A 24484-nucleotide genomic window follows, 5' to 3' on the forward strand; every position below is an offset into this window, starting at 1 on the left:
AATAGTGTTTGAGAGATGTTTCTCAGTGTACAACAGAGTACCTTCACTTTACGACAACCAATTTTAGGTGCAAAAATAGTTTAGTAAGCCCTTTGAAATTCTACCCCAGCTGTACACCTTCATGAGCAAAAAAATAAAGTGCATGTGCAACTCTCAATTGATCTTGACACCAAACAACAGGCTTTTCTGAGTCTTCTCGAACATTTAAACACAAGGATGTCTGCAGGTTTGACACCTCTCTCACTGAGGAATGTTTTCAACGTTGGTAAATAATTAGACAGTGACTGCAAGGGAAGTAACCGATTATGAATATATTAAATACTGTCGTTCAAATAGTTTACAGCAACACTCTTCATAACAGAGCACGCTGCTCTTCTGCATGAGAAAACGCTCCAGTGCCAACATCAACATGGTTACATTGCATGATAATAAAAGCACTAAAACATGATCATAAGTGCACCATAGTACAGACCGTCCGGTCGAGAGGCCGCTACAGAGTAGAACAGAAGAGAAGAGAACTGCTTTTTTAAAGCGCAGAATAAACAGACAGAGTGCCACAATGCATGAAGGCCAAAAGTATGCAGACCTGGGACTGGCCCAGCGACAACTGATGAGCAGCATGTTTTGGAGGGGAAAAAAACTATTTGTTGAGAGGCAAGCAAGCCATTTTTTTTTTTTTACATTAATTTGAGTTCTGGCAGTCCTCAGAGGCAGCAGACATGTTTTGAAGACAGTAAGAGTAAAATGCATATCCCTCACAAAAAAGGGGTAAACAAATTAAACAAAAACAGTCAAGGGGGTAGCGTTTTGTTTAAACTAGCTAATCAGTGCCAAACTAATAAATACTTCAAGTAACAAAAAAAGTATCATGTAAAAATGTATCAAGACTACAGGATTGTGGGTAAAGGACTACTTCAACCCCAAAAAAACATTCAAATGAAGTGCATGTTAATTCATGCCTGTTTGTTTGTCCAGCGAATCTCTTCCATCCAAATTCTGATGGAAGCAGGTGAGTGATTGCAGGCCTCAATGCAAAAGTGCATTGGACTTCACTTTCCACTCTTTTTTGGCCCGACAGGTCTTTTGGCTTGCCACAGGTGGTTATGGATAGTCAGAGCATCTACACTAACAGACACAGTCTTGGCAGGGATTACCGTGAACTGTTTGCGGTCTGAGCTGTACTTGTAGAGTTTGTCAATCATCTTCTTAGTTATGCTCTTGGGCCCTGTGCCGGTGATCTTGTGGATCTCCTCTGTGTCGGGGAAATAGGAATAAAGGCCTCTGAACTGGCAGCCACCGTCCCGGAAGAGGATCATCAAGTGGTTGGATTCACACTTCTCCAGCTCCTACCAGTAAAAAGAGAAGCAAATATTTAGTTTTTTTTTTTTTTTTTCACTGTAATTCAGTATCAAGATTTATGTATCAAGAAACTGGTCACGCACCTCAAGAATGGAGTTCTTCTGCGGTTCATTTACTTTGCCCGCTAAGCAGCAATGAGAGATGGCATTGTGGATTATCGGCTTGTTGGACTTTGCACTTGGCTCCTTGAAAAGCTTGGGACCTACAGTGACAAAACATTAACACAAAAAAAATGTAAAAAAAAAAATATTGGGAATGCAACAACACATATTATATTTTTCGAACACCAAATGATCGGACACGGATCGGAACCCGCTGATAAAATGATGACGTGGTTACAGAGCGTGTATAATTTAAACTACTGAGTCAGCACTAACAGTAGCTGAGGTTCAGTTTGTATACTGCTGCTCTCCTTCTAGTCACTATTGAACTCTTCCCTCTCTTGATTAAAGCTCCAAGTCAAAAAAAAAAAAAAAAAGAAAAAAAAAAAGAGCAAAACGAGCCCTTTAAAAATGCAGCATAATAAGCAAACACATTTAAACAAATATAACTAGTATTAATAGTATCCTACAAAATTAAATGAAAGTAAATGTAATTAAGAATTATGAATTACGAATATTTCAATATAAAATATTTAGATCTTATAAACTGATTCAGATTCATAAATAATTGAGGATCACCTAGTTTAAGTTTAATTGCAGCTGTTTAATATCAATCAGTTTGGGGTAGTTAATCTAAAGTAATTTATCAAATAAAAGAAAAAGAAAAGATCAAACAAGTTGAAGCACGCTTCATTTCTTAAGTATGAGTTTATTTTTTTATTATATAAAGCCCCCTTTGAATTTTCAGCAGCTATTACTCCAGTCTTCAGCATCACATGATCTTATAGAAATCATTATAATATTATGATTTTTTTGCAAAAAAAAAAAAAGATTTATTCAGTTCACCATTAAAAGTGAAAATGCTGTGCTATATGAAAAACATGAATAAATAAATAAAATCATCTTATCAGAACATATTTGATGTTTATAATAAAAACCACATGGAGCAGGGATTTGGACCAGAGGGATTTCAATGTGGCCAGGGCATAAACAGAAATCACCTGACCAATAAAATGTTGCCTTGCTGTCATGGCTGGTTAGGGCAAAAATATTTCAAGGAGGATTAATATACAACCTTTAATTGTGCAATGCATACTTCAACTTTAGAGCAAGGCAATACGTGTATTCAAGCAACAGAACAAAAACAATGCATTTGTCCTGTAAAACGTATTAGTCAACATGTTAGCTATAACTTAAAAGGAAACAAGTGAAATGCTTTAGAGAGTTTTGGCATAAAGAGCAAATTCATCCACTAATATCTGCACAAACAAAAACTCGTGTGCTTATGTACTCAAGCACACAGACAAACATATTGGCTGATGCATGGTCGAGATCACATAAGCATGCTGATGTTTTTAACACAGGATGTTGTCCTGGTGCAGAGGAATCTAAAACAGTATAAATAATTTAGTATTCCAGACCAGCATGTGGTACGTACAGTTATTGAGCATCAAAACAAATAAAAACCACTTTCGTCCTATAGAACGGAAAGTGAAAAAACTCACCAGTGTATTCCGCCATGGAAGTTGATGTAATGGAAGATGCAGTGGAACCGTTGTCCCAGTCTCTCTCTGTAGTACGGCTGGAATTGCGACTGAGGCCTGGAAATGACTCTACCGATTCCCCTCTGTTAATGGAAAGAACAAACATCCACAAAGTGCTTTGAAGGTCACATTCTGAACACAGTCGATTGATTCTGAAACAAATGAATGAAATGCAAGCACACATCTGCACACAGCCTCTAGGACATGGGAAGGACTTACCGTTGAGATCCCGCCCCTCCTGAGTTGAAACTGTCTGGTTCAGTGGTGGCCACAGAGGACAGTGACAGACTAGAGTCAGACTGGGCACTGATGAGATTCTCATCTGGTGAGGGACATGGTTTCATCATTTCAGTTTTGTAAATGTTTGAAGTGCCATCAAACATTTCAGCCATTAACTCAGTAATAATTCAACAATAGAAGGCCCAGTTTAATACTTACTGGCAGCAGGAAATTTGGCAAGTGTATCAACTTTGGGTTCTTCCTTCAGCACAGATTTCGGCCTTTGTTTTTTGGGCTTGGGCTTGGGCTGGGGCTGTTCTTGCTCCTCACACATCTCTTGCTGTTTTTTTCTAAGGTATTCCTGCTTTATCAACTCTCTCCTGGTCTTCTCATCCTCTTTTCGGAGTCTTTCCTCTTCTGCTTTCTTCCTGGAATTGGAAAAGAAAAAGAGGGTTTTAACATATACAAACTCAACTGAAAAAAAAAAGAAGTTACAATGCTCTTTATTGTATATTTATGGAAGAATACACTTCAAACATTGCCATTACCTGGCTTCATCTCTTTTCAGCTCACTTTCAGCCTCCATCTGTTGCTTGCGGAGCTGAGCCTCCTCTGCCTTCCTCTGTTGCTTTAGCAGAAATGCTGCTCGCTTTTTGGCCATTTCATCCTCTGCTTTTTGCTCGTCCTGCAAGCATAAAACAACAAAATTAGTAGAAGTCCAACCTTTAAAACACTCACATTTTCAGCACTCAGTGTTTTATTTTTTATTGTATTGTTTTGCAAGGGTGTTGCTTAGTGGGGTTTTCATGGATTAAGTGCCATGGTTTAATAATTAATATACCTCTAACCCCAAGTATGAACAATAGAAATGCCACTAATAAAATATAGGCACATTAAAAAAAAACTAATCCAATAGAATCCTTTTTCTTTCAGATAAATGATTTGATAATGTCTTGTCCACTGTATTCAATTTACCTTGAAAAAGAATCCCATGCCAGACTTCTTTTCTCCATCACTTCCATCATTGGTGACTTCCAATACATTGGTGCTTTCTTCATCTGGGTCGCCAGCCAAATCAGACAAGTCTACCTCAATAAGATTAACTTTTCCTCTAGAAATATCCTCTGAGGAGGCATTATCCCTTGCTGGCCCATCATCAAATGTAGCCTCAGCATCCTGCAAAGTACTGGACATTGATTCTTCGAAAGTGACACCAAGGGCCACAGAACTTGGTTCTCTTGAGACCATCCTCAAGTTAGCTTCATCATTAAGGTGGAATGTAGTGCTTTTTGAGTTCCCTTTGTCTTTTGTGAATAAGTCTGATTTTGCAGAGCTTTGCACAATGTCCTCCGGCTCTGCTTTGGGGGTTCTGCCCCCTTGAATGGTCTTGGCAGAGGGGCTGTCAGTAGGTGTAGGAGTGGAGCTTTTCTGCCCTTTGCCGTGGTCCTTAACTAGCAACAGCTCTGAAGGTTTGGAACGAGATCGTGCTGAACTTAGTTTAGGTGGCTTTCGTACCACAGGGCTGGTTTCAACAAAATGTATGGAAGCTTTGACCCTAGGTTCAGATGCATTACTTTGGTCACTGCTAGGTGGTGGAGCAGCAACTGTTGGAGACCGAAGATTGTGCTTCATAAGCATTTCCTGCTGGAGCGAAAGCTGCATCATCTGTTGCTGAATGTTTCCTATGGCCTCATTCAGCAACTCAATGGAGCGGTTGCATTGATTAAGATCGATCTCCTCGTCCATATCTAAGGCACTAGGAGACACAGTCCCCCCACCTGCCCACTCGAGAGATGCCTTCTCTGGCTCTAAAGCCTCTTTCGGCCCATCTCTCAGTGCAACAACACAGGTGTCGTCTTTTGACGACTTCTCATTTTCTTGGTTAAGTTTATGGCCATCTTTCAAGTAGTACTCTGACTTTGTAGGCTGAGGGAGAGTATCACTCTTCCCTTTCTTTACCATGTGCAGAAAAGCTGCTTTCCCAAGTTTAAGCCTTTGTCTTGCTGTCATGATCTCCATCTTCTTCTTTTGGGATTCAATTGCACGTCGCTTTTCTTCAAGTTGCATGTGGAGTTGAAGGAGTTCAGAGGCCAGCATGTTGGCACCGTCCTTGTTCTGTGGTGTGGGGCTTTGGTCTCTTTTCATCCTCCAGGAGGTTAGAGGAAGTGAGCAACTCTCTGAGCCATCTGGTGTGGTCCGCTGCGAGCTGCTTGCGCTGGAGCGGATATCTTGATTGCTACCAAACTTCTGCATCTTTCGTTCTGCAAAACTAGTCATGCGAACACTGCCGCTAGCTACACTGCTAACCTGGGACTGACCAGGGCTAGAACACCTGCTGCAACCATCCTTATCTTCATGTTCCTTTACATTCATGTCCTCCCGCAGCTTGTTTGACTCTTCGTCCTCATCATAGAACTGTTTCTTCTTTGGATGCAGCTCTTTGGTGAGTTCTGCATCCTGTTCCTCAATGGTCTCCACAGTCTCTATATCAGACCCTGGATGGATGTCCCATGCTTGGACAGGCCTCTTGTCCTCAGGCACCAATGAATGAAGGTAAAACCCAGGTGACCGCTCAGCAGAAGATGGCTCAACACTACTTGTTGCCAATGGTCTGAAAGCTTGCTTCTGTCCAGGGGCTGGAGGCACTAATTCACTGGATTTGGGTTCAATAACTGTCTCAAACTCCGAGGTAGTGCTGGGGGTAAAGGTCCGATTAAGGGTGGTTGAAGGTCTCCGTCTGGAAGATGAAACAGCACATTCTGCTCCTGCTACTCTCCGTGTGGACCCTCGCTGCCATCCCTCTCCAGACTCTTCTTCCTTATTAAGGCATACTGACTTCTCTTTGGCTGGTCTGAGAACAGCAGGCATCAGAGGTTCCAGGAAGAAACTGGCTGTTCGGGAATCTGAGGATGCTTCCTCCTGTCTTCTCCAAATGCCTGTTTTAGCACCAGGTGTAGTGCTCTGTCGCTCTGCATCCTCAGAGTTTAACAAGGTGGTGTCATTCTTAGATGAATCTGCCCTGGCATCTTCCTCATTCATGTTAATGTTGCACAGCAGACCGTGGCCATTGACCTGCCTGACATTGCCCTGACCTGGATGGATCTGGTGCTTGGGTGTGACAGTGGAGGCCAGGCTGTCCTCACTGATGGAGCAAGTCAGACTAACGCTGTCACCTGAGGCCAAGTCTGCATCACTGCCCATAGCAGAGTGGAGAACAAACCGATTCAGCTGAGACAGTGGCCTGATTATAATAATAATAATAATAATAATAATAAGAGAAGCATGACTAAACAGAATTATAGATATAATGTAGTATCTTAAAAGATATGTTTTAAGTACTCCAAATTATTAATAGTGTTGTACCTCTGCCGTTTATCTGACCAAGCCACTGATCCTCTGGTGTGACCTTCTTGTGTAAAAGAACTGGAACGATTGCGGCACGCTGGTAAGAAAAAAAAGAATTTGATTACCTGGCTCTACTACATTCAAGTTATATTCTAATTCAACTGCAAAAGAGAAAATTAGATTTTTCGTCAATTTCAATTTTTTTTTGTGAAAGCTCAGATTACAAAAAAATATATATTTATAAAAAAATGAATACTATTATTTAATTTCTGAGACTCAACATTTCTGGATACCCCTTCCATGTGAGCATGAAAACTAATATTTTCAGATGAATGGCAGCAGAATTGTAATGCCATACCTGTGCTTTCCTCTCCTGGCTGAGCCTTCTTGTGTCTTTGTCTCAGTGGGAGAAGTGGGTGGGAGGGGCTGAAACTGGAACTCCCCTTATTACTGAAACAGCAAGCAGAGAGTACAGTTGGCAAACCAAAGGCACAAAAAATTAGGATGAATGACCTTCAGGCCCCCCAGAGGTCCATCCAGCCAAAATCTAATCGTAACTGACATTAAGCATTTTCCATGTGGATGGACAAATATAGACAAGCGGCACTGCTCTGTTTAGGACCTTAAAAAGAATAACTTCAACTAACAGTCTGAATACTACAATTACAGAGTAGTATTAAAGGCACTAGCATGACATTAAAATGCCTTTGATGTCCAAGTAACATATTTAATTACTAGTGAAATAAGAGTAGGCACAGTAAACATAATAAATTTGTTTAAGCTAGGCAGGGCAGCACAGTCCCATCAGTATGTCAGAAAAACACAGGCACAACATGACAAAGCAAAGACATGGTGAGACTATGATTTAGTTGCGAATCATAATCATGCAAGCAAAGTTCTCTCTAATGTGCATGCATGCATACAGTAGCTGTGAACTTCTGAATTGCAAACAAAACTGTCAAGCATATCGAAACCCAAAGATTTCATTATTATTCTTGTTTGTGTATTGCTGAAATCATGACTAGGAATTTGCTGAACTACTAAAACCAGAGTATTATGCATCATGTTAAAGCACAGAGAAATGAACATAAATGTATAAACTACTCTTCAACACACTATTTGACCCATCCCTGCTTACAATCACAGAATCTCAAAAGTTACGATTTAAAATATAATAGAAAAATAACCTAAATCTAACCCATCTCCACCTATAAATCCAACCACACCACCTGAATCTTGTGTTCCGTAGTGAGGGGCTACTGTATTATCTTGACACATCCTAGATTTATGCAATATATAATTTTTCCATTTTCAGATACTCTGTGAATGCCCTCCATTAATTCTTCTGCATAAATGTTTTATTTTTATTTTGTAAAAAAAAAAAAAAAAAGTCAAGTGTGTAACATTTACAGGTTGGTGCACTGTGGTACTCTGGTGGCTATGGAAGAAAAATAATGACAAAATTTGTCAAAATGTCTTTGAAGCAAAAAAGCATATTGAACTGAAAAATAATTTGCATTGCATTAAAGGTGCTTGCATTTTAATTAGTGGTCGACCAATATATCGCCAAGGCCGATATATCGGCTGATATTTGGCATTTTTCAAATATCGGCACCGGCCGCAAAGTTTTTCTGCTTTGCTGATGTCTTGAAGGCGGGACTTTTATTTTTACCTCGCTAAACACGGCAGCGCCTGAGTTTACAGTGCTCATATTCTCCCTTGTTACTGTCATTGTTAACAGTTCTGTCTAACACGGATAGAAGTATGTCTAATAATCCAATAGAACAGTTAAACAAAGGAATTGCTGTACCACACTGAGATCCAGTTTGTGAGTATGCTTTCAGTGGTACAGCGGTAGAATTCAGCGAGGATCCTGGGACTCAGGTGAACTTTCTTAAGGCTCCGTAAGAAGTAAAGGCGCTGCTGTGCCTTTTTGACCAGGGTGGAGGTTTTATGGGACCAGGTGAGGTCATCAGAGATGTGGATGCCAAGGAACTTGAAACTCGACACACACTCCACTACAGCTCCGTTGATGTAGACGGGTGTGTGTGCATGACTCCTAGTCTACCTGAAGTTCACAATGACCTCCTTTGTCTTCTGGCTGTTTAGTTCCTGATTGTTGGTGGCACACCACACAGCCAGGTGCTGCACCTCATCCCTTTAGGCTGACTCATCGTCATTCTGTATCAGACCTACCACTGTGGTGTCATCTGCGAATTTGGTTATGGTGTTGGAGCCATTCACATGAACGCAGTCATGGGTGAATAGGGAGTACAAGAGAGGGCTCAGTACGCAGCCCTGTGGCACGCCGGTGTTCAAGGTGATGATGGAGGAGGAGAGGTTATTTAACTTAACAGACTGAGGTCTGTTAGTCAGAAAATCTAGAATCCAGTTGCAGATGGTTGTGCTGATTCCAAGCTGGCTGAGCTTGGAGATCAGCTTGGAGGGTGTCAGAGAATACAACATGCTGTATTTTCTTTATCATCGCTACTTTTCTATCGGTGTTAGTTTTAGGTTCAATATTTGCTGGACATTTGCTTTCCCTTGACAGTCCTACAAATATATCACTTCCACGATTAGTTTTAACAATATGCAACCACTTTATATTATCAACATTAAAATAATAATAATAAATATTTAAACATTTTAATTACACAGTATCACTGTATTACTCAGTGTTATATACACAAATATATATACCCCAAACACAAACACAGTACGTGTTCCTAAAGATTGTAGTTTGTTCCTAGTGTCCAGGATGATGTACTACAGGTGAAATTTTGCCAAAACTTCTGTTGTACAGTACACAATAATTTCACTAAAAGATACAGTAAGTCCCTGAAAGGATTTTTTTTCATGGTCCAAAGGATTAAGTATGTCGCTAGAAACAAGACGAGTTACTGCATGTGAAATTTTGCCAATACCTCCCTATTCTACTTTATGTACAGTACAGAATAATAAAAAAAAAATACTTTAAGTCCCCAAGTGTTTTTTCATGTTCCAAAGGTTGTAGTGTAAAATATCTGTGTACTACAGTAAGGGATGTATTGGCAAAAATTCACCTATAGTAAGTCATTTTAGTCACTAAGAATGTTCTACAACCTTTGGAACAATGCAATATTACTGTACATATGCAATATTGATGATATATATTTAGTCATTTTGCCCTCTTTACTACAGCCTTGTAAACATTCATTAGAATAAATTATTGTACTTCTGTTTTTATGAAATTTATGAAGCTGTTTTATAGACTATAGACAATCTGCTTTGTAAAAAATATGTTAAGGTGTTGAGATGTAAGGTTAATGTACATCCAGCCTGTTACTTATGTTTTACTACTTTACACTCTTAAAAATGAACCTTTTTTTTGTCTAGATGGTTCCATAAAGAATTTTTAACATCTGAAGAACCTTTCTGTTTCACAGAAGGTTCTTTGTGGTGAAAGAAGGTTCTTCAGATTATAAAAAGGTAAGACGGAGATGGTTCTTCAAAGAAACTTTGACAATGGATTTTTTTGAAACCAAAAATGGTTCTTCTATGGCAACCTTTTGAAGAACCTTTATTTTTATTAATTTCTGTAAAATTCTATAATAAGTATCAGATCTACCATGACACAAGGAAATATGGTGACACTGATATTACAAAACCATACAAATAAAGTATTTCTTTATGATATAAGTATATAAATAGGGGCCTCATTTAAATGGTTAACAGATAACTAACCTTTTGCAGCATTGTTGTTTTTGATGGGTTTTTTTTTGTTTTTTTTTTGTGAAAGTAATCTATAATTTTGCTGATGACCATGTTTCGCGTCATCCACAGCTCTTGAACTTGGCACCAGCATGCATCCACAGAAAGAAAGATAGAAAGCACACAGAGCTGAAAGAGCTTGGATAAAGTACATTTGGCTTTAAGATAAAAATACTATATAGTGGAGGATATAGTGCTGAAAAGATATTTACCATAAATGACCCTGAGTGCTTGTTATGTGATCTGCTACACTTTTTTGTCACGCTGTTCACTTAAAATTAAAGTATTTATGGATAAAATACTCAAGTTGATTTTAAAATATTCACGAATCCTTTCCATCGAGTTGAGTCAAGTCTGGAGTCATTTCAGGTAGAGTCTGAGTCACTAACTCAAGTGCCCATCTGATTATGGGCTCATCTGTCTGTATATAGTTGGCATCATTAGTGAGATGTATTCTGAGTTTGGCCTTTTGATAGCTATCCTTGTGTAAGTCCAGTGAGCCGGGTGAAGCATTTTCTTTAAAATTACATAACCAAATTCTTTATGATGGAAACAGCATGTAACCTTACACGTTATGTTCATATTCTACATAACCTATATATAGTTTGCATCACCAGTAAGGTGTATACTGAGTTTGGTCTTTTTTATATTACCGCATTATTTCACTGAGGCGCGTTATGCATTTTTCACGTTACACATCGTTGGAGAATCCTGGAGTGCGAGTTATGAGGGGAACCCTAGTACACATTAGCTTTACCGCATATACAAACTGTCCCTGATTATCATAACTTCTTACCGCTTGCGCCATTCCTGCAAATCAGTTTTTATCAGTTTGGTGAAGTCGTGGCCTAGTGGTTAGAGTTTGACTCCTAACCCTAAGGTTGTGGGTTTTAGTCTCGGGCCTGCAATACCACGACTGAGGTTCCCCTTGAGCAAGACACCGAACCCCCAACTGCTCCCCGGGTGTCGGGAGTGTGTTCATGGTGTGTGTGTTCACTGCTATGCGTGTGCACTTTGTATGGGTTAAATGCAGAGCACGAATTGAGTATGGGTCACCATACCTGGCTGTATGTCACGTCACTTTGTGAATGAATGAATGACTTGCGCTACTGGTAGCTTAGGTCTTTATCAACAGCTGCTTGCGCCACCTGCTGGTGAGCCACTGAGAGCAGATGTCGAATATTATACATTCTATTTTTAAACCGATCGAATATTTTGGAAGTGAATATGAATTACTGCATTTTAATCATGAAAATGTGTTTAAAATGTTTTGAATTGAAATATTCAAATATAAAATATACAAAAAATAACATAATAAACATACATGTTGCATTTCAGCCACTAAAAATGCAAGCCCTGGAAATACAAGGCATTAAAATGCAAGCACTGTTAATGCAATGCATAATTTTTTTCCGTTAGTGCAATTCAACATGCTTTTAGTTTCAAAGAAATGTGTCATTATTTTTCTTCCATAGGTTGCCCAAGGTTCTGACAGTAGAAAATAGGTTTGGCTGAGCAAGAATAGAAATTAGAGGGAATTGTAATTATTTGACAGTTTATTTAGAAGCAAATCTAAGAAGAATGTCCAAGACATATTTTACATTGACAAAGATCATTGACATTTAAACCCAAAGCTACACATGGAAGTGACATAACCTTAATGCACTTACAGAGGCTCAGATTCTTCAGGGTGCAGGAAGTACCTGTTACAAACTTCCGGGCTGTTCTGGACAGGAAGTGTCGGATCCGCCACACCAGGAGACACTAGGAAGCTGCGTTTGGTAGCGTTGGAGATGGGCACAGTTGACCTGGCACTCTTGGGCTCAGTCATTGCTCTTGCTATAATACAAATATTGATTATGAACTTAAATTAGCAAAACAATAGTCAAAATATGAGGATGTTGGCTGAAGCTTCATGTAAACTTTATTGGTTTTAAAAATAAATAAATAAATATTAAGCCCCTTCACCAACAGTATGACAAATTTACTTCTCAAAAAAAGAATGTTCTTCACCATCTTTAAATTCCTGAACATCTCTCGGCTGGACAAATTCAGGCTTAACAATCTCAAACCACCAGAAGAGCTCTGCTACAAATACAATGACATTTTGCTGCGGAAGAAAATGAACAGAGATAGAATCAAGAACAGAACTATACGGAAATGAAACATCCTGGTAACGAGAAGCACATTATACATGACTGAATTACTTACCTTTAACACAGGAGGTGCATACAGCATGTCCTCTAAAGTCAAATAAAAGCTTTTGTTAAGGTACTCATTGGTGAACTCTTTCAGCAGCTGGATATTATAAAGGCTGTCTGCTATTGAGGTCACCTCTTTCAAGCAGATATCTGCAGATAACAGAAAACACAAAGTTAGCAAATAAGCTAATCAGGATACAGGCTCTAACGTTCATAAATGCTAAATCAAGGGTTGAATCCAAACAAGCTCAATCTTTGCTTGAAAGCTGTATCAGAAAAGAAAATAACTTTTCAGAGAATATTCAAAGTGCGTTGAAGCACCAAGAGAATAAAACTATAATCATTATTAGTATTATATAGTATTATATATTCTATGCAAATTTCTAAGGCCTCTTAATGATCAACTTGATCAGTGTTGTGGAACTCTGAAATATTTACTTATTTTTATAAAGTAAGCATAAGTATAACTTTTACATTGCAGTTGTTCATCTTGAAATATCACAACAAGAGCTTTGATCATAAAACTAAGCATTTTAATATAATCTTATTGAGACAGTATTGGGAGATACAGAGAGAAAGTCAAGTGTCTGTACAAGTAGTCTGCTGCATTCTTAGAAATATTTATCCAAATTACAGCTTATGAATAAACTCCATAGTCTTCTACATTAAACTATATGAGCCACAACTGACTGATGTATCAAATATGATGTTCAACAACTTTATTCTGTTTTTTTCCTTTTTTTATTATTTGTATGATTTAACATAACAGGATCACAATGTATTGCAACTTCCGGCTTAAAGGGCAAGTGGGTTTAAATTCTTTCTTCTTTCCCAGCTAAACGTGCAGAAAAAAACTAAGCAAACCATTCATATGATTTTCCAAAGAATGTAAAATCTATGGTGCCATCAAAACATGTTCTGTTTGTTTGAGCTGCCTGACATAGCAACAACTGGCTGAACCAATGGTGTAACTCTTGGGTGGGTCAATTTTTAATAAGCCGTTTAGGAGGGAGTAAGGGGTGGGGTGAAGGAGGCAGTATGAGTGTTTGGGAAACCTGATTACGTTGGGTGCTATAAGCAGTGAAGAGATTGATCACATGGCATCCTTTAGACTGGCTAAGTAGTCTAGTATCCCTAGTGTTTTTTCACTCTACCATCAAGCTTCATCAGGTCTGGGCAGTAGTAATGGACCACGGTCAGCAATGCAGCACCGTCACACATGTCCCTGATGAGGTCCTCCAGCAGAGGGAAGTAGGGCAGCTGTCTACCTGAGGCATGATCCCGCCGATAACGTACCTTTAGGTGACATGAAAGGAAGTCAACCTGTCAAAACCATCTACAATATTCGGTATTCAACAAAGTAACCACAGTAAATGACACTGGCACCATGTACGCAAGAGATTTTCAAGAGGAATAGATATTATCCTTGAGGCCGCTTTGTGAGAGTATTTGCTGAACTAATAAAACGGAGTTTATAACGTATAATAAGACTAAGACAACTTTAAGGAATAGTTCACCCAAAAAACTCCACTGTAGCCCGGTCCTCATTCACTTTTGTCATTCAGTCAAGAGCTGCCTCAACATTCTTCACAAGTACTACTACTACTACTACTACTACTACTACGTGTTCCATAGAAAAATCAAAATGATACAGGTTTGGAACAAAATCAAGTTGATTAAAAGATTTTTAATTTTTTATGTTTGAATGAACGGTTCCTTTAAGCAATAAAACATGAGAACAGTGATTAGCCACAACACCCGTAACTCAACAACAGCTAAGGTTATGAATCACAAGATCAGAGTGAGAAACACTGATATGCTGTTGATACATATAGGAGTAAGGCTACGTTCACACTGCAGGGCTTAATGCTCAATTCCGATTTTTTTGAAAAAATTTGATTTTTTTGCAAGCCCGTTCACATTTCCAATTAAATGCAACCTTTTGTGATCTCATGTGTGAACGTGAAATGACCCAGAAGTGACCCGCATGCGTAGAACAGTACTCAACGGTGAACGACGTCACTCGTTGTTTGCGGAAGTAGCTAACAGTGTAGTCAACATTGGAGCTCTTTTTGCAATATTAAAGTTATTTTCCCAACGGAGACAGCACAATTACAATCTTCTCGTTATAAGAAGAAAATTAAAAAGAAGGTTTTTGGCCATGGCGTTTTGTGGAGCAGTGTTGGCAACGTCGATACAGAGAAGCGTGTGGGTGCCGACTGGAGTCGCAGCCAGGAGTGGTGGGATACTGATGTGAGTGTCCCGCCTAGCTACTTCAATTCAGAATTATTTTGTACGTTTGTAGCGTATCAATGACGTATGGGTCGGATACATGTGGCCTGGCCGTTCAGACGGAGGTCGCATTTCAAAAGATCGGATTCGTATCGGATTCAGGATCACATACCCAAGTGCCCTGGGTCACATTTAAAAAGATCGGATCTGTGTCGTTAAGACTGTCATGAAAAGATCAGATACAGGTCCCATAGGGGCAAAAAATCGGAATTGGGCCGTTTCAGCCTGCAGTGTGAACGTAGCCTAAAATTTTACATTCTTATGTACATTATGCAATATAGTTGCATAATAATACACCTGCATAAACAAACAAGGACCTAAAAGACATGCAGTTTGCAAAAGGAGTGGTTGACTTGATATGGATTTTTTGATGGCCGACAGAAAAAAAAAATCTATCTATCCATCCATCCATCCATCTATCTATCTATATCTATATCACTTAAAGATAGATAAATAACAGATGCGTTATAATTTCTGCAATTAAATTTAAATGACATTTACTAAAACAATCAGAAATCACTTAAAATTAGCTCATTTGAAAAATTATTTGAAATAAATCTGTAAATAAACATTTATATTTCAGACAGAAACTTCTTTATTGTGCAACAATGTAAACAATGTGACCAACAATGCACTCAGAAATCTGGTACATTTATATCTAGGAATTGTATTTTCTCAAAAAAAGATAGCTAATAGTAATTGTTGCTCATGAATGTCACATAGTGAGCGCTGAACTCTCTTGTCTGCATCTGATTAGCGCAGCTTGAATCCTTTGTATAGACCATCATGCACAGAGGTATATATATATATATATGAAAAAAAATGTATTGCACTTCAATTTTTGACTAGACAGAACAATGGTAGTAAACTAATGTAGACAGAGAATCAGTGCTCCATGCATCTACGCTTAGGCCCTATCAAAATAAAAGTCCTGCTTCCAACTCTTTAATGGACAAAGATGGAAAAAAAAAATAATCTGATTAAAAATAAAAAGCCAAACATTTGCCTAAATATCGATCAAGCACTACGCAAAGGCTCTCTGCACTTTAATCATGGCAGCCATAATCATTATCTTGTAAATGTATTCAATCAATTGTGCAGTCCTTACAGTCACCAAGTCTAGGTTTTAGACAGGATACAGTGAAAGCTAGAAAGCAGATCTAAAGTTAAAGCAGCAGCAGAATGGAGACAGAGGATCTATGTGTCATTCATAAAACCCCAACAGGCTCCAGCATGCAATGGGCTAGGGGTTGGGTACCGAAACCCAGTACCAATATGGCAGCGGTACCTATGGAACCGGTAAGCACCAAACCGAATCAGCACGCAGATTTCAGTGCTTCATTTCGGTCCCTAAAATGACTGAGCGATCGATTGAAATATTTGTCTTGGTTCTCCGAAATGTACACACGAAGCATGGGCGTCGCTAGGCTCATTTAATGGGGTTTCATAAACTGTACACAAATTCACGATCACCTCAGAGTCAGTCATCTTAAATGTCATATGAAAACGGCGGCAGATCAGTCTCCTCTGCGTCTTTCAGCACGCTCTTTAATCCGCAGACCGTGGTGGAGCAGCACAAGCGGACTCAAACACAAACAGAGGACAAGAGGTGTGTGTTTATCGACAGATTGTTAGAATATCTGTATATAAATAGTTTACAAAAGGTCACGAGGGAGCAATCGGTTTCTCATCTACTGTAAAGTTTTCGCTCCCTTCACCGCTCATCACACCACAGCTGTTTCCTCCAGCGACACTAGCCCTTAACACATGAGCGCATACTTTAATTATACTTATTTAAATATACTTAATCTAATTATATGTACTTTATACATACACTACTGTGCAAAAGTCACTGGTTGTGCATTCAACAATCTCACTAGAATATTATTAAAATTAATGGCAAAATGAATGTTTGAAAATGTAAACTGATATTTCCTACCAACACACTACAGCAAAAGATATAAATAACTGGCTTGAAACCCTTTTTTGGGGTGAAAATAGTAATGTGCCTAAGACTATACTTTACAAACAAAATTTTTGCTACTTTATAAAGAATGAGCATACAGTCATTCACTGTATCAACTGATTAAAGGGGGGGTGAAATGCTAGTTTTCACTCAATATCCTGTTAATCTTGAGTACCTATAGAGTAGTACTGCATCCTTCATAACTCCAAAAAGTCTTTAGTTTTATTATATTCATAAGAGAAAGATAGTCTGTACCGATTTTTCCCGGAAAAACACGACCGGCTGGAGACGTGACGTGTGGGCGGAGCTAAAGAATCACGAGCGCGAGTAAGCTTTTGTGTTGAGAGCGTTTGGAAGCTGTGACATTACCGTGAGGGAAAAACCATCATCCAAAACAAACCATGGCTTACAGTCAGATTCAGCCGTTTATTTATGATCCAGAATCAGATCCAGAGGCTGAAACTGAACGAGAGCAGCAGCAGCAACGACTCGCTCCGAGCGGGGCTCGAACCCGGGTCTCCGGCATGGGAGGGGACGCACTAACAAGGAGGCAGAGATATTTTAAGCAGTTTTACTCACCGCCTGGGGTTCCAACACACGATCGTGACCCTTTTTCGTTGGGATTGCATCATCCTTAAGAAATAAACGATGTGCAAATCCGGCGTCAAACTGGACGATCTCGCTCTGGTCAGTGAATCGCTCTGATCAGTGAAATGTCTGTGCTCAGCCTCGCTATACGGGAGCGCGCGCTCTTCCGGAAGAAGTTCCCTTATATTAGGACCCATATAAGGAAATTCCGCTCCATCTAACGTCACACAGAGCCATACTCGAAAAAAACTTTCCGAAACTTGTGACAAACCGGAAGGAGTATTTTGGGAACAAAAATACTCCTTCAAACGTACAACTTAATTTTTGAAACTTTGTCCATTTTTAGCATGGGAATCCAACTCTTTAACAGTGTAAAAAACTCAGTATGCATGCAATAGCATTTCACCCCCCCTTTAAAGACAGTGACAGACAAAACTCATTTGAACTAAATATCAGAGAGATTGACAGGGATACAGTAGAAACATTATGTTTGGTTTTCTATTAAATAATGACCCAGATCCTGAAATAATTTTTTTTAGTCTTAAAGTAAGGGAAGCTTGGGAAATGAGAGCATCCAAGGAGCGTGTGAATGCTATGGATTTGTTTTAAAATCTTTAAAAATATTATTTAATGTTATCCTTTTCAGGCTTTTTTAATTTTATTTATTTATTTATTTTTATAGAAGTATCGGTTCAGGCACCGGTACCGTTTTAAAAGTATCGAAATGGCACCGGTATCGAATAAAACAGAAATCGATACCCAACCCTACAATGGGCCAGTACAAACATAAGATCAGGCTAAAGGAACACACATCAGAGACACAAGATAGAACAAGGAAGAGACAATTGATGGTGGAAATGACTTTTAGAAATGAGATGATGAAAGCTGAAGTTAGAGACTCAAAAACACACAGACGCGCGCACACACACACAGGTATTCTCAGCGGCATGTTTTAGCTCATACTACATGTGCTCAAAGGGTGAAAGGCAGATCATTTTGTGCAATTACAGCGTGAACCACTGGACAATAGCGTTTCCCAGTGTACACTGAATAGATAAAAGCATGGCTTGAGTGGTGATGGCATACGCTGGGATTGACACATACTACACGTGCAGTGGAAAGGAAGCACTCACAGCCAACTTACAGGTAATAGTTTCCAATACCATTTTGAGGGAGACTATCCCAGTAGCGAGGGAGGAGGTTAAAGAGAAAGAGACGGGAAGAGGAGCAGAGAGGATGTAAGGTCAGGGAGGAAAAGAACAGACAGATTTGACTGCTATGAGGTTAGAGGGAAACGGAAGAGTGATGCCACTGAAGATATTAGATCATTTCCATAAGGCTGTTGTTACATTAGTACCATATATTCAGATGTGAGTCTTGCCATTTTAGTTCACTCCTGTTTATGATATTGTTTACACCTCTGGATACAAATTGTGACCGATTTCAAATGCAACTGAGAAAAATAAAATCCAGGTTTGGCCCAAATTTTGTGACTATATATAAACACAAGTATAACAATAAATTGTATAACTGTTACTGTTATTAAGTATTACAAAGTTTTCTATAAAAGCACAAATGCAATTTTTTTTCTCTCCGGTGCGGTTTGAATGATGTTTTCTAGACATACAGACATACAAACAAAACATACAAAGGGTCTAAATAGCACCTGAGAATCAGAGTGTTTTACAATCTGTGTGTGAAACTCTTGTGCTGGGATGTCTGGTACCTTCTGATGACTTGGAGATTCCAGCAGATGCTGCTTATTTTTGTGTTCTTTCTCTGTGATCTCCCTCATTTTCAGGTTCACCTGTAATAGAAAGAAGGAACTGTTCTAATGAACATCTGAAGTTTATTCAGGCTTTCTATAAAAGTGCTGGCATAAGTCTCCATGGTTCATGAACAGACATGCTCTGTCTAAGCACCGAAAGTCCCCAACAGAACTAGACAAATGCAGGAATGCTATGACATTTACAAACTTTTAAATTTATACATTTAGCAGATGCTTTTACCCAAAGCTACTTACAAATTAGGAAAACAGAAGCAATCAAAACCAAGAAAAAGGGCAATAATATGTAAGTGCTGTGATGAGCCTTGGTTAGCATAATGCAGTATACTTTTTTGTTTGTTATATAAATAAAGAAAACAAGAAGATAGAATAGAAAAAGAATAGACAATGCTAATGTTAAGGCTTTTAATAGAAAACAAGTAGCAAGAATATAATGGAGAGTGCAAGTGTTAGATGATCCAATTAGGCTTGGGCGGTAATACGGTAATATGGTATACCGCGGGATCTAAAAATAGCAACGGTATCAGTTTCAATACCGTCATACCATCAATAAAAAAAAATGCACTTATATAGAAGACAAGGATTAAATATTTAATATAATTTATTTAATGCTTAAAATGCGTATGCGCGGTTGTCATCACGTGACGAGACGAGGAGAAACAGAGAGAGGGGGAAAGATGGCGAGTTCCGCACTGAGTGACCTGGTCTCGGACGAGGCTATTTGCAAATTGTGCCCTCCCGAAAAAAGATGACTCTGGGAATATGCTGCAAAAAAAAAAAAAAAAAAAAAAAGCAGATGCAATGGCAGGTCCTGTTGGCATCGGCAACGTAGAGGACCGAGTCGGAGCTGAAATAACAGCATACTGTGACAAGGACCCACTTCATTCATGGAAAAATGCTGCCTGGTGTTTTCCTCATATGTCGGCGAGTGGCACGAAAGTACCTGTGCCACAAGCACACCATCGGAGCAGGTTTTCAGCACCGTAGGTAAAGTTGTCGGTCCACAGTGTGCCCTAGCGAAAAATCTTGACTAGATTGTATGCCACTTGCCATTCGTTCCTATTGGCACTGTGTTTATTTTTTTACTTATTTAATGGATTCAGATATTTTTATTTGGTTTCATTAATAACAATTTTGGAAAGAAGACTGGAAAGAAGGTGCTTTTATTTAGACCTATTGCTTTTTCAATTTTGATAATATATATAGCCTATATAATATATATATATATATATATTGTGAGCCGTGTCCTGGGCACCTATCAGCGTCGTCCTGCACGCAATCACAGCGGGCTGATCGGTCCCAGCTGAAGCGGATAAGGAGAGGACTATAAACGCTGTGGCTGAAGGTGACACAAAGAAGAGAGGATCTTCAGATGACTGAAACTAACGTTGTGTCTCTTGTCCCTCTAGACAGCTGCGGATCGACCAGCCCGCCACCCGAGCACCGGACACCAAGTTCCCTTGCACTCATCCGGCCGGCAAACAGGATCACGTGGCACCGAGGACGAGCACCGGACACTACAGGATTCAGCACTACACCATTCAATAAATACACCCTCCGGGGCTTCACTTTTCACTAAACCCTGTCGTGTGATTCTTCAGCCCGTGACAAATATATATATATATATATATATATATATATATATATGGATGTTTATTTTAATTCAACTCCGGTTGACTGTTGTGGGTCTATTTGCTCTTTTTTTATAAGCTGCTCTTTGTTATTAAAAGTTGTTCGTGCAGTGTGATTTTTAGGGGCGTTTTCCGCAAATATCACATTTGAATAATTTTGAGCTCACAAAAAACTAATATTAATTTATGTAAATTAAGCTACTGAGACAGACGTTATTTTTCAGCAACATTTATTTTTTCTGTCATTTTTGAACAAGCTTACACACAATAAGCTTGAACATTACACATCGTGTTTTGTAGCTAAAAACCTTTAACAATTTGTGCAAACAAAAAAAGTACAGATTAAAAGCAAAAAAAAAAAATGAACAAAAGAAAAACGTAAAGAACGTTAGGCTATTGTAGAGAATGTAGCTTACACTTAACTTTGAAACTGTCAGCAAATCTTTTTTGCTTTTTTTCTATTGTTGTACATGTTCTTGTTAAGAAATACGAGCATGTAAACATGATCGGGGGAAAGTCGGCTCCTTAGTCTGTTAACAATAAGGCTGGCCGCGGAGAAAACGCGCTCTGACGGCACCGACGTTGGTGGGACTCACAAATAATGGTGTGCTAAGCGAATACATTTTGTGAAGCGCTTCATGTTTTCGTTTCACCACTGAATGGGATCCTCATCTGGTGGAATACATGGCTCCAGCAAGAACTGTTGCCACTCGTCTCGGCTGGACTGTAATCATCGCTGAACAACTGGCTTAGTCTTTTCCGACGAGTGGACATTGCATCCTCTTCATCGTTGGTGACAGCGGCTGCATCGGCACCACTCGAATCAAGGAAAATATTCTGATAATTTAAAAAAAAAGTTTTTTTCTTTTCTTACTTCTCTCATGTTTTCATCGAGAAACCGGAGATGTTTGTGCCGAGGGTCTAGGGCAGACGCGAGAAGAGGAGTTTTCACTGCATTTTCCAAGTTAGCTGTGTTTATTTATTTTTTGCTTGAGCGATGCCGCAACAGTGTTCTGGAATGCGGTCACTTTCTGTGATTCTCCACGGCATATTTGAAGTACTGTATTAGACCGCAGTTCTTATTCATTCATTAATTATTTTTTGCTTGCATACATCTTCAAATATGCCATGGAGAATCACAGAAAGTGACCGAATTAGGTTTTATTGTGGACTTTTTTTCTTTCTTTTTTTTTTATGGCAAGCAAAAATATGTTGAAATTCGAATATCATTTTTATTTATCGAATAATTAGAGCAGAACGAATATTCGAAAGTTCGACTTTCCGTGCACTCCACTAGTGATTTTATTGATTTGTGTGCACAAAAACTGTTCTGTATGTTTATGTTAATTTAATTCTGTTTGACTATTGCTATTTGTTGCTAATAAAAGTTGTTAATATTGTTGTGCATGTAATTTTGTTATTGTTTCAGTATTAGTGTTTGTTATTCAGTTTATGAATGGTTTAGGCACAAGCCAACAGTTTGGTGATGCCGTCTCAGCCTTACGTCATCATTTTTTAATTATTCACGGTAATACCGTATACCGAGGTAAAATAGGGAGGAGGTTTGACGGTATCAAAATTTGGATACTGCCCAAGCCTAGATCCAATCCAAAAAAAGAATTTGAATAGTGCTAGATTTAAAGGGTCAAATGAAGATGTACATTATTGGTACATCATTATTATACTGTACTATTAGTACATCATGTAACACACAATGTTTATCAAAATATAACCTTTACCATTTAAATGTTCAAAAGCGAGTTAGCCTGTTATGCCGATGTTTTTCATTTCATCTAATTTTGGCCGATAGCTGATGCCGATATATTTCCGATATATTTATATTTTTGTTTTGTTTAAAAAAAAAAACGTAATTGAGAATTAAATAAACAACAAATTCGATGTTTTTCATTTCATCTAATTTTGGCCGATAGCTGATGCCGATATATTTCCGATATATTTATATTTTTGTTTTGTTTAAAAAAAAAAACGTAATTGAGAATTAAATAAACAACAAATTAACTTCTTTTATAATGAGGAGTACACTGAATTCTTATAAATATAAAATAATTATAAATCAAATATAAAATCAACCACTTTTTTTCTTCTTTTTTTACAGTAACCATAACATTTTATTTGAAGATTTAACATTTGTAGATTCTGAAAATCTTTTAGAGCTCCTTAAGTCACACAGTGTGCACATGCAAGTTAACCGTCTTATTGGCATAATTTTATATATCGAGTTGATACCGATATTTACATTTTAAGCCATTATTGGCCCGTTCCGATAATATCGTGCATCCCTAATTCTTATACAAACACGACTTGAATAAAGCCCAAACCCTTCAAAACACACACACCTTGTTGATCCAGAAGATTATAGCATCCTCAAGGTCAAAGGGGAGCTCCTTAGAGGCACTGAACGTGGAGAAACGCTTAACGCAGGTCACAACCTTCTCAATGCTGATCATCTCCACGGTGTAGGCCATCATCAAAGCATCGATCATGGGGATGTGGGAACTCTGTGCCACACAAAAGAGAAAGAGATGTCACACTGCTGTATTAAATGCAGCATAATGAACAAGAAAATGTTATATTTTAATAAACTTTTTGAAAAATAACCATCACAAATAAATTTTATGAAAATGGAGTACATTTGTAAATGTAGTATTGTAAGTAGCATATGTTGTCATTACATTTTTTTAAATATATACTTCAAATAAAACATTTATTATATTTAACAGTATAATAACTATGTACAAATGACAAAAATCTAGAAAGCTTTTTTGGAAAGAAATATGACCCAGATTGTCTTTCATCGTTTTTTAACTGGACACTGAAAATATGGACTGTTTCTCAATTCCAAGAATTGACATGTGTTCTCGTGGAGACTGGCCTAGCCAAGCTCCCTAAAAGAACAAACTCGGAAGGACGTGAGAAAACCGAGTAAGGGAAGCTAAGGAAAACAGCGTCTTTGTTGCTGCTCAACTGATGATAGTCCCAGCATGTTATAAGGAGATTACATGCTTCCGTACGTTGCCTACCCTCAGTGACTTCTGGGATTTTAAACAGTTTGATTCTCTCAAGTCTGCATCCAATGCATCCTTGATATCAAGAAAACATCCAGGCACTTTCATGCATCCTCTACACTTGTGTTCTTGATTACTGGAACTGAACTTTGATAGGTAATGACGACATACCGTGAGAACACAAGGATGCAAGATCGCTTAAGAATGCACCTTGAAAAACGGCAATGTTACTTAAAAAGCTAGTAAAAGAAACTCCCTTAAACTTAGATAGTCCCAATGTTTAAGGGAACTGTTTTTCCTCAGACTTAGAAAGGTAAAAATGTGCACACAGCTCTGTGGGAATAATCTCATCCCATTTAGCCCAAAGAAGGTCATACTGATTTTAATAAACAAAGCACTGAGCCCTGTTAATCTGCCAAAATAAATCACAGTCAAGATGAAGTAACATAATAATCCTTCACATAACTTTGCTCACGCTGGCTACAATCCTAAAAACTACCTCATGATTTGAATAGCCTATTATAGAGTACACCAAGCATTTTAACATTCACTCTAAGACTGAGAATATGAACTGTTATTCGAAGCCCATTCAGTTACCATAGCAACTCCTACACCAGTCATCCACGGACTTGTTCATACGGACTCCTCAAGGTACATGTCAGCACAATCTCAGCAG

The 24484-nt window shown here is 38.5% G+C and overlaps 1 protein-coding gene across 5 annotated transcripts in view; it reads right to left on the reverse strand.

The window, feature by feature from the left end:
- Positions 1 to 296: 296 nt before the first annotated feature.
- LOC127997435 (calmodulin-regulated spectrin-associated protein 1-B) overlaps positions 297 to 24484 on the reverse strand; it is a 36140-nt gene continuing 11952 nt past the window's right edge. Inside the window, exons 4-19 of one of the 5 annotated variants that reach the window (XM_052592025.1) lie at positions 23140 to 23301; positions 19092 to 19172; positions 18510 to 18542; positions 13674 to 13815; positions 12530 to 12669; positions 12332 to 12428; positions 11989 to 12157; positions 6927 to 7018; positions 6587 to 6665; positions 4199 to 6464; positions 3772 to 3908; positions 3443 to 3651; positions 3224 to 3326; positions 2966 to 3087; positions 1443 to 1561; positions 297 to 1346 (exon numbers count right to left, since the gene is read on the reverse strand). In XM_052592025.1, coding sequence (XP_052447985.1) covers positions 1050 to 1346; positions 1443 to 1561; positions 2966 to 3087; positions 3224 to 3326; positions 3443 to 3651; positions 3772 to 3908; positions 4199 to 6464; positions 6587 to 6665; positions 6927 to 7018; positions 11989 to 12157; positions 12332 to 12428; positions 12530 to 12669; positions 13674 to 13815; positions 18510 to 18542; positions 19092 to 19172; positions 23140 to 23301 — 4248 coding nt within the window. In that variant the 3' untranslated portion in view covers positions 297 to 1049. The remainder of the gene's footprint in view (positions 1347 to 1442; positions 1562 to 2965; positions 3088 to 3223; positions 3327 to 3442; positions 3652 to 3771; positions 3909 to 4198; positions 6465 to 6586; positions 6666 to 6926; positions 7019 to 11988; positions 12158 to 12331; positions 12429 to 12529; positions 12670 to 13673; positions 13816 to 18509; positions 18543 to 19091; positions 19173 to 23139; positions 23302 to 24484) is intronic. The other 4 variants (XM_052592026.1, XM_052592027.1, XM_052592023.1 and 1 more) reach the window with 4 other exon arrangements.

Source organism: Carassius gibelio, chromosome A5 (genome assembly GCF_023724105.1).
Source record: "Carassius gibelio isolate Cgi1373 ecotype wild population from Czech Republic chromosome A5, carGib1.2-hapl.c, whole genome shotgun sequence".
Classification (NCBI taxonomy): domain Eukaryota; kingdom Metazoa; phylum Chordata; class Actinopteri; order Cypriniformes; family Cyprinidae; genus Carassius; species Carassius gibelio.